Source organism: Mobula hypostoma, chromosome 1 (genome assembly GCF_963921235.1).
Source record: "Mobula hypostoma chromosome 1, sMobHyp1.1, whole genome shotgun sequence".
NCBI classification, from domain to species: Eukaryota; Metazoa; Chordata; class Chondrichthyes; order Myliobatiformes; family Myliobatidae; genus Mobula; species Mobula hypostoma.
The window spans coordinates 1675662-1687665 of NC_086097.1; the positions used below are offsets into that span (position 1 = coordinate 1675662).

The 12004-nt window shown below is 50.0% G+C and overlaps 1 protein-coding gene across 1 annotated transcript in view; it reads right to left on the reverse strand.

Annotated features, from left to right (window-relative positions):
- Nucleotides 1–290: 290 nt before the first annotated feature.
- The window catches only part of jdp2b (Jun dimerization protein 2b), a 56003-nt gene continuing 44289 nt past the window's right edge, over nt 291–12004 (reverse strand). The window contains exons 2-4 of the mRNA XM_063043047.1: nt 2131–2432; nt 1787–1894; nt 291–470 (exon numbers count right to left, since the gene is read on the reverse strand). Of these exons, the coding sequence (XP_062899117.1) occupies nt 309–470; nt 1787–1894; nt 2131–2432 (572 nt within the window). The 3' untranslated portion in view covers nt 291–308. The remainder of the gene's footprint in view (nt 471–1786; nt 1895–2130; nt 2433–12004) is intronic.

Sequence of the window (12004 nt, forward strand, 5' to 3'; positions counted from 1 at the left end):
TGTCAGGGACCATTGTTCCTCACCGTCCACAAGAGGGTCAGCATCCCTCCCCAAGGGGACTAGTGGCACTGTCTGGCTCTTCGGCCAGGGGGACAAGCACTGGATCCGCCGCCAGGGGTCAGTACCCAGGCCTGCTATCGCTCCGTGGATCTGAGACGCTGTTGTTTAACCCTGAGAGTTCTGCCTATCCTGGCCTCTGCAGTCAGGTCTCAGGGAGCAGGGGTCAGCGTGACCAGCATCTCTCTCGGAGCAGCTGACTGACCCAGCGGCCAGCGCGGGGCAGCAGAACCGAGCCGGTTACAGGTTAGTCACTGTGTGAGGAGCGAGTCGGGGCTGCGGACACTGTCTGTTCTGACGATGCATGTGGGCCGGTGCAGGTTCAGCAGCTGAATCAGTTCTTGTCTCTCCCGTTTCAGCTCCTCGATCTGGGTTTTCAGCTGCCCGTTCATCAGCTCCAGCCGCTCGGACTCCTGCGGACACCAGACAAGGCGGTCAGCGGCAGCTGGGGGAGTGACCGGTGGGGAATGAGGGATCGAGGACCGGTCAACCAGTGACCAGTGAGTGATTGGTAGGGGGCAGAATGCTGAGTGACCGGTGGGGGGAGAGGTGGTGAGTGACCGGTGGGGGAGGGGTGGTGAGTGACCGGTGGGGGGAGAGGTGGTGAGTGACCGGTGGGGGAGGGGTGGTGAGTGACCGGTGGGGGGAGGGGTGGTGAGTGACCGGTGGGGGAGGGGTGGTGAGTGACCGGTGAGGGGAGGGGCGGTGAGTGACCGGCAGGGGGGAGGGGCGGTGAGTGACTGGTGGGGGGAGAGGTGGTGAGTGACTGGTGGGGGGAGGGGTGGTGAGTGACCGGTGGGGGAGGGGCGGTGAGTGACCGGCAGGGGGGAGGGGCGGTGAGTGACTGGTGGGGGGAGAGGTGGTGAGTGACTGGTGGGGGGAGGGGTGGTGAGTGACCGGTGGGGGAGGGGCGGTGAGTGACCGGCAGGGGGGAGGGGCGGTGAGTGACTGGTGGGGGGAGAGGTGGTGAGTGACTGGTGGGGGGAGGGGTGGTGAGTGACCGGTGGGGGAGGGGCGGTGAGTGACCGGTGAGGGGAGGGGCGGTGAGTGACCGGCAGGGGGGAGGGGCGGTGAGTGACTGGTGGGGGGAGGGGTGGTGAGTGACTGGTGGGGGGAGGGGCGGTGAGTGACCGGTGGGGGAGGGGCGGTGAGTGACCAGTGAGGGGAGGGGCAGTATGGCCGGTGGGGGATGGGCAGTATGGCCGGTGGGGGATGGGCAGTGAGTGACCGGTGGGGGGGAGGGGCGGTGAGTGACCGGTGGGGGGAGAGGTGGTGAGTGACCAGTGAGGGGAGGGGCAGTATGGCCGGTGGGGGGAGGGGTGGTGAGTGACCGGTGGGGGAGGGGTGGTAAGTGGCCGGTGGGGCGGTGAGTGACAGGTGGGGGAGGGGCAGTATGGCCGGTGGGGGGGGGGGCGGTGAGTGATAGGTGGGGGAGGGGCAGTATGGCCAGTGGGGGAGGGGCGGTGAGTGGCAGGTGGGGGGAGGGGCAGTATGGCTGGTGGGGGAGGGGCGGTGAGTGACAGGTGGGGGGAGCTCAGCACTGGACAGGGGACAGTGTGGTGAGAGTCAGTCAGGGTAGCCGGTGGTGAGGGTGGGGCAGACCATGGGGAGGGGGGTGCAGGGTACTGGACGGGGTGTCCCAGGAGGGGGCAGTGAAGACTGGAGTCCTGGTGTGAGAGAACGAGTGTCAGTCCGGGAGAGGAGCCCAGAGTCTGTCCAACCCCCTCACCTTCTGCAGGAACTCGGTTCGCTCCCGTTTCTTGTTGCGACACCGCGCTGCTGCCACCTTGTTCTTCTCCCGCCGTCTCCGCCGCCGCTCGTCCTCCTCCCGGTCGTCCTGGGGGTCGGGGGGAGAAAATGCCATTGCTGAGATGGTCAGCCAGGTCAGAGGCCATTCACAGGCAGGCAGGTCCAGCAACGTTGACTCCAGAGCCAGCAACACCACTTCCCTTCGGCCGGGAGCAGAGTCAGTCCGTCAGCTGCGAGGTGACTGCGCGGGGCGACTGCGCGTGGGGGTTCGAGTGTGCGCGGGGACACTGCCCACGAGCGCGACTGTACGTGAACTGCACTCACCTCCGCCTTGAGCAGGTGCGGCTGCCTGTTGTAGTGCAGAGCCAGGCAGTGCAGGGGAGAGATCACCGCCGGGACCTGACACAGGCCCCCCAGCTTCAGCCCCTTACTGCCCGGCGTGTCGATGGGTAAGCCAGTCAACGTGCCCAGCGTGTCGATGGGTAAGCCGGTCAACGTGCTCAGCGTGTCGATCGGAAAGCCAGTTAACGTGCCCAGCGTGGGAAGGGTTCCAGTCACCAGTGAGCGTCCGGACTCCACAGGCAACATCTGCAGTAGGCAACAGGTTTCGGGTAGGGTCGGGGAGGCTGAGGCAGGGGCAGGCAAGAGGAAAGGATAGAGGAGAAACGTCCAGAGAGATAGAGATGGCAGAGAGTGGGGGAAAGAGAGAGGGTGCAAGGGGTGAGGGTGGAGGGGGGGAGACGGAGAGGGTGTGGAGGGGAAGAGGGGGTAGAAGGTGGTGGAGGGGAGTGGAGGGTAGAGGAGGGAGATTGGTGGAAGGAGGGAGAGAGAAGACAGCTTGAGGGGACAGAGGAGGATGGATGGAAGGTTGAGGGAGAGACGAGTGAGTGAGGAGTGAGAGAGGAGAGAGGAGGGAGGTTGCAGGGAGACATTTGGGGGAAAGAGAGAACATTACAGATGCAGGAAGACAGGCCCTGATCCACTCCACTGGCACCGATCAGACCCAAAGGAAAGAGCTCCCTCTCCAGCAGTGACCGAGGGAGCTCCCTCCCCAGCAGTGACCGAGGGAGCTCCCTCCCCAACAGTGACCGAGGGAGCTCCCTCCCCAGCAGTGACCGAGGGAGCTCCCTCCCCAATTCCCCAACAGTGACTGAGGGAGCTCCCTCTCCAACAGTGACCTTGTGACCTCACATAACCAGCATTACCCAACTGAGCTGACTAACGAGCATTAACCAAGAAAACTGCCATTGGGATCCTTTACAATTAACAAGGGAGAAAGACAACACAAACTAGTGCTGTATGAATGATCTGTAAACATTAACTAGTGAGACATCATGTACCACTTGAAAGAGAAGGAGCTGGCTGAGGAGAGTGATGGGACCATACCAGTGAGGTTTACTACACATTCGCCCTTACATCTTGTGCGTTTGGGAAGCTCCCCTCAAACCCAGCATTTAACAATCTTCCTCCCGAATCTCTTGAAGATAGAACTGTGGATGTTGTCGAAATGAATTTTAGGAAGGCCTTTGACAAGGTCCCTCTCTAACTTGATTGAGTTTTTTGATGAGGTGATGAGGGTGATTAATGAAGGTAGACCTGCAGATGTTGTCCACAAGGATTTTCATGAGGAGTTTGACGTTCCCTCTTGGGAGGCTCATCCAGATTAACATGCATGGGAGTTATGGTGAATTCATCGAATCATAGAAATCTACAGCATGTTACAGGCCCTTCGGCCCACAATGTTCTGCCAAGCATGTAACCTACTCTAGAATTGCCCTACTGCACAGCCCTCTATTTTTCTAAGCTCCATGTACCTATCTCAGTCTCTTAAGACACCGTATTGTATCTGCCTCCACCACCGTCGGTGGCAGCCCATTCCACACACCCACCACTCTGCATGAAAAACTTACCTCTGACATCCCTCTTGAACCCACTTCCAAGAACCTTAAAACTGTGCCCTCTCATATTCGCCATTTCAGCCCCGGGAAAAAGCCTCTGGCTATGCACATGAGCAATGCCTCTCATCATCTTATACACCTCTATCAGGTCACCTCTCATCCTCTGTCACTCCAAGGATAAAAAGCTAAGATCACTCAACCCATTCTCATGTGGCATACTCTCCAATCCTTGTAAATCTCTTCTGCACCCTCTCTATAGTATCCACATCCTTCCCATACCATGTTGACTATCCCTAATCAGATTACGTTTCTCCAAATGCCCTTAAATCCTGCCTCTCAGGATCTTCAACAACTTGCCCACCACTGAAGTAAGACTCAATGGTCTATAATTTCCTGGGCTATCTCTACTCCCTTTCTTGAAAAAGGGAACAACATTTGAAACCCTTCCATCATTCGGTACATCTCCCGTCCCTGTTGATGATGCAAAGATCATCACTAAGGGCTCAACAATCTCCTCCCTCACTTCCCACAGCAGCCTGGGGTATATCTCATCTGGTCTCAGAGACTTATCTAACTTAATACCTTCAAAATGCTCCAGCACATCCTTTTTCTTAATGTCTGTACACTCAAGCGTTTCAGTCCACTGTAAGTCGTCCCCACAATTGTCAAAGTCCTTTTCACTGATGAATACTGGAGCAAAATATTCATTAAGTACCTCCACTATCTCCTCCAGCTCCATGCACGTTTCCGCTATCACACCTGATTGGTCCTATTCTCACACAGCTCATCCTCTTGCTCTTCACATACTTGTAGAATGCCTTGGGGTTTTCCTTAATCCTGCTCACCAAGGCCTTCTCATGGCCCCTCTTGGCTCTCCTAATTCCATTCTTAAGAACCTTCCTGGCAACCTTGTGATTTTCTAAAACTCTAACAGTACCTGGTTTTTTGAACCTTTCATAAGCTTTTCTTCTTAACTAGATTTTCTACATTCTTTGTACACCATGGTTCATTTACCTTACCATCCCTCCTCTGCCCCAATTTGAACATACCTATGCAGAACTCCATGCAAATGTGCCCTGAACATTTGCCACACTTCTAACGTGCATTTCCCTGAGAACATCTGCTCCCAATTTATGTTCCTGAGTTCCTGCCCAATAGCATCATATTTCCCCACACTTCAGTTAAATGTTTTCTCAAATTGACCAGTGGTGTTCCACAGGGATCTGTTCTGGGACCCCTCCTCTTCGTGATTTTTATAAATGACCTGGATGAGGAAGTGGAGGGATGGGTTAGTAAATTTGCTGATGACGCAAAGGTTGGGGGTGTTGTGGATTGTGTGGAGGGCTGTCAGAGGTCACAGCGGGACATTGACAGGATGCAAAACTGGGCTGAGAAGTGGCAGATGGAGTTCAACCCAGATAAGTGTGAAGTGACTCATTTCAGTAGGTAAAATATGAAGACAGAATATAATATTAATGGTAAAACTCTTGGCAGTGTGGAGGATCTGAGAGATCTTGGGGTCCGTGTCAATCGGACACTCAAAGCTGCTGAGCAGGTTGACGGTGTTGTTAAGAAGGCATACGGTGTGTCAGCATCTGTCAACTATGGGATTGAGTTCAAGAGCCATGAGGTAATGTTGCAGCTATATCGGACCCTGGTCAGACCCCACTTGGAGTACTGTGCTCAGTTCTGGTCACCTCACTACAGGAAGGATGTGGAAACCATAGAAAGGGTGCAGAGGAGATTTACAAGGATGTTGCCTGGATTGGGGAGCATGCCTTATGAAAGCAGGCTGAGTGAACTCGGCCTTTTTTCCTTGGAGTGACAGAGGATGAGAGGTGACCTGATAGAGGTGTATAAGATGATGAGAGGCATTGATCATGTGGATAGTCAGAGGCTTTTCCCCAGGGCTGAAATGGCTAACACGAGAGAGCACAGTTTTAAGCTGCTTGGAAGTAGGTACAGAGGAGATGTCAGATGTAAGTATTTCACACAGAGAGTAGTGGGTGTGTGGAATGCACTGCCGGTGACAGTGGTGGAGGCAGATACAATTGGGTGCTTTAAGAATCTCTTAGTTAGGTACATGGAGCTTAGAAAATTAGATGGCTATGCACTAGGGAAATTCTAGGCAGTTTCCAGAGTAGGTTACATGGTCGGCACAACATTGTGGGCCAAAGGGCCTGTAATGTGCTGTAGATTTCTATGTTCTATGTTCTAACCGACAGAAGACAACTAAAAATGTCATTAACCAGGTAAGGTCGGAATTCAGAATTAAGCTGGCCAACAATATTCAAGAGGATCCCAAAAGTTTCTTTAGATACATAGAGTGTAAAAGAGAAGCGAGAGTGGATATTGGATCGCTGGAAAACGATGCTGGAGAGGTAGTAATGGGGGACAAGGAAATAGAGGGTGATCAAAATAAGTAGTTTGCATCTGTCTTCACTGTGCAAGACATGAGCAGTCTGGTGGAAGGACAACATGTCAGGGGGCAATGACGTGTGAAGTTACCATAAGTAGAGAGAAGGTTCTTGGGAAACTGAACGATTTGAAGGTAGATATGTCACCTGGACCAGCTGGTGTCCAGCCCAGGGTTCTGAAAGAGGTGGCTGAAGATACTGGGGAGGCATTAGTAATGATAACTCAAGAGTCGCTAGATTCTGGAATGTTTCCGGAACACTGGAAAATTGCAAATTTCACTCCACTCTTCAAGAAAAGTGGAAGGCAGAAGAAACAAAACTATAGACCAGTTAGCCTGACCTCAGTGTTTGGGAAGATGTTGGAGTCGATCATTAAGGATGAGGTCTCAGGGTACTTGGAGACACATGAGAAAATAGGCCGTAGTCAGCATGGTTTCCTCAAGGGAAAATCTTGCCTGACAAATCTCTTGGAATTCTTTGAAGAAGAAAGAAAAAAGGATAGACAAAGGAGAATTGGTTGATGTTGTGTACTTGGATTTTCAGAAGGTCTTTGACGAAGTGCCGCACATGAGGCTGCTTAACAAGCTATGAGCCCATGGTATTACAGGAAAGATTCTAGCATGGATAATGCAATGCCTGATTGGCAGGAGGCAAATAATGGAAATAAAGGGGGTCTTTTCTGGTTGGCTGTCGGTGACTAGTGGTGTTCCACAAGGGTCTGTGTTGGGACCGCTTCTTTTTATGTTATATGTCAATGATTTCGCAGATGAAATTGATGGCTTTGTTGCAAAGTGTGGAGACAATATGAAGATTGTGGAGGGGCAGGTGGTTTTGAAGAAGTAGAGAGGCTGCAGAAGGACTTAGACAGATTAGGAGAATGGGCAAAGAAAAGGCAAATTGAATATAGTGCTGGGAAGCCTATGGTTATGCACTTTGGTTGAAGAAATGAGAGAGCTGACTATTTTCTAAATGGAGAGAAAATACAAAAAACTGAAATGTAAAGGGATTTGAGAGTCCTTGTGTAGGATTCCCTAAAGGTTAATTTGCAGGTTGAGTCTGTGGTTAGCATTCATTTCAAGAGGATTAGAATATAAAAGCAAGGATGTAATGTTGAGACTTTATAAAGCACAGGTGAGGCCTCAGTTGGGGTATCGTGAGCAGGTTTCAGTCTCTTATCTTAGAAAGGATGTGCTGAAACTGGAGAGGGTTCAAAAGAGGGTCACGAAAATAATTCCAGGATTGAATGGCTTGTCATATGAAGTACGTCCGATGGCTCTGGGCCAGTATCTCATTCCACTGAGATGCAACACAGAGCGTCATAGGAAGTCATTCCTGCCTGTGGCCATCAAACTTTACAACTCCTCCCTTGGAGGGTCAGACACCCTGAGCCAATAGGCTGGTCCTGGACTTATTTCCTGGCATAATTTACATATTACTATTTAACTATTTATGGTTTTATTACTATTTATTATTTATGGTGCAACTGTAACGAAAACCAATTTCCCCCGGGATCAATAAAGTATGACTATGACTATTCACTAGAATTCAGAAGAATGAGGGGTGACCTCATTGAAACCTATCGAATGGTGAAAGGCCTTGATAGAGTGGATGTGGAGAGGATGTTTCCCATGGTGGGAGAGTCTAAGACCAGAGACACAGCCTCAGAATAGAGGGGCATTCTTTTAGAATGGAGATGAGAAATTTCTTCAGCCAGAGAGTGGTGAATCTGTGGAATTCATTGCCACAGGCAGCTGTAGAGGCCAAGTCTTAAAGAAGAAGTTGATAGATTCTTGATTGGTCAGGGCATGAAGGGATTTGGGGGAGTACGCAGGAGATTGGGGATGAGAGGAAAATTGGATCAGCCATGATTAAATAGTGGAGCAGACTTGATGAGCCAAATGGCCTAATTCTGCTCCTGTATCTTATGAACTGGAGGTCCATGACTGGTGGTGTTCCGCAGGGATCCATAATGGCTACTACAGAGTGGGATTATAGATCAGTAATAGATAGGTGCAGAGAAATGGCAAGTGGAGTTTAATCTTGTGCTGCTCTTTGGGAGATCAAATGCAAGGGAACATCGGCAGGACCCTCAACAGTTTGGAAGTGCTGAGGGTTTGTGACAAACTCAGGTTGCCTTCTCTGGAGAGGTGGAGGCTGATAGAAAGATGAAAGGGGAAATTTCAACTTTCTACTGATATAAAAGTGCATCATCTCCTGGTATAAAGCCTCTGATGCACAGGATTACGAGAGGGGCCTGTATTCACTAGAATTCAGAGAAACGAGGGGTGACCTCATTGAAACGTATTGAATGGTGAAAGGCCTTGATAGAGTGGATAGTGGATGTGGAGAGGATGTTTCCAATGGTGAAGGGTTGTAGCTTCAGCCAGCTCCTTTCCAGGCTCAACCCTCTGCACCATCGAGGACATCTTCAAGAGGTGATATCTCAAGAAGGCAGCATCCATATTAAAGACCCTCAACATCCAGGACATGCCCTTTCTTATTACTACCATATGGGAGGCGGTACGGGATCCTGAGAACACACACGGAAAGATTCTGGTGCCTACTGAATGGAAGGTGGACCGATGAACGCCACCTCATGACTCGCCTTTTAAACATTTATATATTTTTGTACGTTATGTCTTACACTTATTGCTACTGCAATGCAACAAATTCCTTGAGCTACATATGTCAGTGATAGTACAGCTGATTCGGAGACACACAGGTCGAGTTTACGGTGGGCTGCAATCAGATTGAGTGGTCGCTCAGAGCCGACACAGCACCGGGTTCAAAATGAACTTTTTCAACGGTGTGGGGCCAATGAAAATAGAAAGCAGGTGGAAGCAGAGCGGCCATTTACGGGACTGGGCCAGTGTTAGAGTGGTCTGGCTTTGGTTCAGCAGGCTTGGCTGTGAACAGGCGGAGTGTCTACGTCGGTTTCTAGTACATTTTTTCTCTGTTCGTACGTAGCTAGTGCATGGAGAACGGGTGGTGGTATGTTCCCTGTGTGAGATGTGGAAACTTCCAGCCTCCTGGACAACTACATCGAGCTCCAGTCCCTTCGAGACCGTGTTAAGGAATTGGAGCTGACCTTCAGCTGATAAGGGAAAATGAGGAGCTGATAGATAATGGCTACAGGGAGGTAGTCACCCCCAAGCTGCAGGAGCCAGGTACCCAAGTGCCTGACAGGAGAGGGAAAGGGAATGGGCAGCCAGTGTCAGATACTCCTGTGGCTGCTCCCTTCAATAAGAAATATACCACTTGAGATACCGTTGGGGGTGCAGCCTTTCGGAAGTAATGAAACCAATTTCCCCCGGGATCAATAAAGTCCATATGTAAGCCACAGTGATCAGATCTCTGGCACGTTGTCGAGCTTTGTGGCTCAGAAGGGAAGGTGGTGGGGAAGAGGAGCAGTGACAAGGGATTCCATAATCAGACGAGCAGAAAGCAGATTCTGCAGACGTGAAATGGATATCCGGACAGTATATTACCTCCCAGGTGCCAAGGCTAGGGATGTCATGGATTGGGTCCACACCATTCCTAAGGCTGGGGGAGGAGAGTGAACAGTCAGAAGTTGTGGTACATGTTGGCAACAGGTAGGAAAAGGGAGGAGGTCCTGAAGGGAGAATATAGGGAGTTTTGCAGAGAGCAGCACAGTAGGACCTCAAGAGTAGTAATCTCTGAATTGCTGCCTGTGCCACACACCAGGAGGGTAAGGACAGGATGATTTAGCAGATGAATGTGTGGCTGAGGAACTGGTGCAAAGAGCAGGGTTTCAAATTGCCAGATTAATTTAAACCCTTCCAAAGAGCTCAAGCAAACCTGCACGTAAGGATCTTGATCTTGGTCCCCTTGGGTTCAGGTGTAACCCATCTGTTTGGCACAGGTTTAAATTGAATTGACTTTATTTCTTACATCCTTCACACACGAGGGGTAAAAAACTTTACATTACGTCTCTATCTAAATGTGCGATGTGCAATTTATAGTAATTTGTAATAAATAGTATGCACATAGGGCAATCAATATGACATAGAAATATAATTGTATCAGCATGAATTGATCAGTCTGATGGCCTGGTGGAAGAAGCTGTCCCGGAGCCTGTTGGTCCTGGCTTCAGTGCTGTGGGACCATTTCTGGGATGGTATCAGAGGGAACAGATCATGGTTGGGGTGACTCTGGTCCCCAAAGATCCTCGGGCCCTTTTTACACACCTGTATCTGTAAACGTCATGAATAGTGGGAAGTTCACATCTACAGATGCACTGGGTTTCCGCACCACTCTCTGCAGAGTCCTGCGATTGAGGGAGGTACAGTTCCCATACCAGGCAGTGATGCAACCAGTCAGGATGCTGTCAATTGTGTTCCTGTAGAAAGTTCTTGGAATTTGGGGACTCATGCCAAACTTCTTCAACCATCTGAGGTGAAAGAGGCTCTGTTGTGTCTTTTTCACCACACAGCCGGTATGTACAGACCACGTGAGATCCTCGATGATGTTTGTGCTGAGGAACTTAAAGCTGTTCACCCTCTCAACCCCAGACCCATTGATGTCAATAGGGGTTAGCCCGTCTCCATTCCTCCTGTAATCCACAACCAGCTCCTCTGTTTTTGTGACATTGAGGGAGAGGTTGTTTTTGACACCACTGAAAATGTTCCCAGAAGAGAATCCCACAATCCAGAATTTTGAAACCCTGCCTCTTAAGGTTAATTTGTAGGTTGAGTCTGTGGTGAGGAAGGCAAATGCAATGTTAGCATTCATTTCAAGAGGGCCAGAATATAAAAGCAAGGACGTAATGTTTAGACTTTATAAAGCACTGTGAGCCCTCACTTGGAGTATTTTGAGCAGGTTTGAGTCTGTTATCTTAGAAAGGATGTGCTGAAACTAGAGAGGGTTCAAAGGAGGTTTGTGAAAATGATTCCAGGATTGAGTGGCTTGTCACATGAAGAGCGTCTGATGGCTCTGGGCCTGTATTCACCAGAATTCAGAAGAATGAGGGGTGACTCATGAAACCTATCGAACGGTGAAAGGCCTGGATAGAGTGGAGAGTGGATAGTGGTTAATAAATTAGATTCTTGATTGGTCAGGGCTTGACAAGATACGGCTGGGGGGGAGGTGGGAAAGGCAGGAGATTGGGGCTGAGAGGGAAAATGGATCAGCCATGATGAACTTTCAATCGGGGCGCCTCGAGGTGACTCATGTGGCAGCAGAACTCTCAATCGATACCATTAAATATTCCCATTTCAGCCTGACACAGCTAAAAAGTACAACTGCTCCAAGGTCAGTACAGTTAACAAGAATTCCTTGATGCGATTAAACAAACTAGTGCTGCTTAAACCTGATGAAAACCATTCCGACTGTGGATGGACTCCTTCGATTCCACGCAGGAAACATGGCTGCAGGTCTGCCTGTGGACATGTAAGACATAGTGTCTTTCTGTTTGCCTTTAATTTCTCCCTTTCCTGACTCAAACTTTGAAATTTTAACTTTATTCAGTTGGTTCCTGTAGAGCGACAGTTATAATTATGTCTAACACAAGAAACACCAAAAGAAATCCTGAAGCAGGCAACGGTAAGCAAAAAAGAGCTGTCCAGACTTCATAGGAGCACCCTGGGTAAATAGATTAGAGTCTCAAATCAGCTATATCGTTACTGGATGAACTCAACTCAAAGAAAGATTTCTCCCTTTGGAGGAAAAAATTGACTCTTTGAGCCTTGATCTTAAAGTCGATACTTCTTCTCGTCTGGAAAAGGCTCAACAACGGGTGGATTTGGAGGCTCGCTCTCGTCAGAACAATATTCGAATTGTTGGATTAAAAGAGAATCGGAATGCGCCGACACACTGGACTATTTTGCTAAGGTGTTTCAATATTTATTTCTGGAGGCTTGCGTG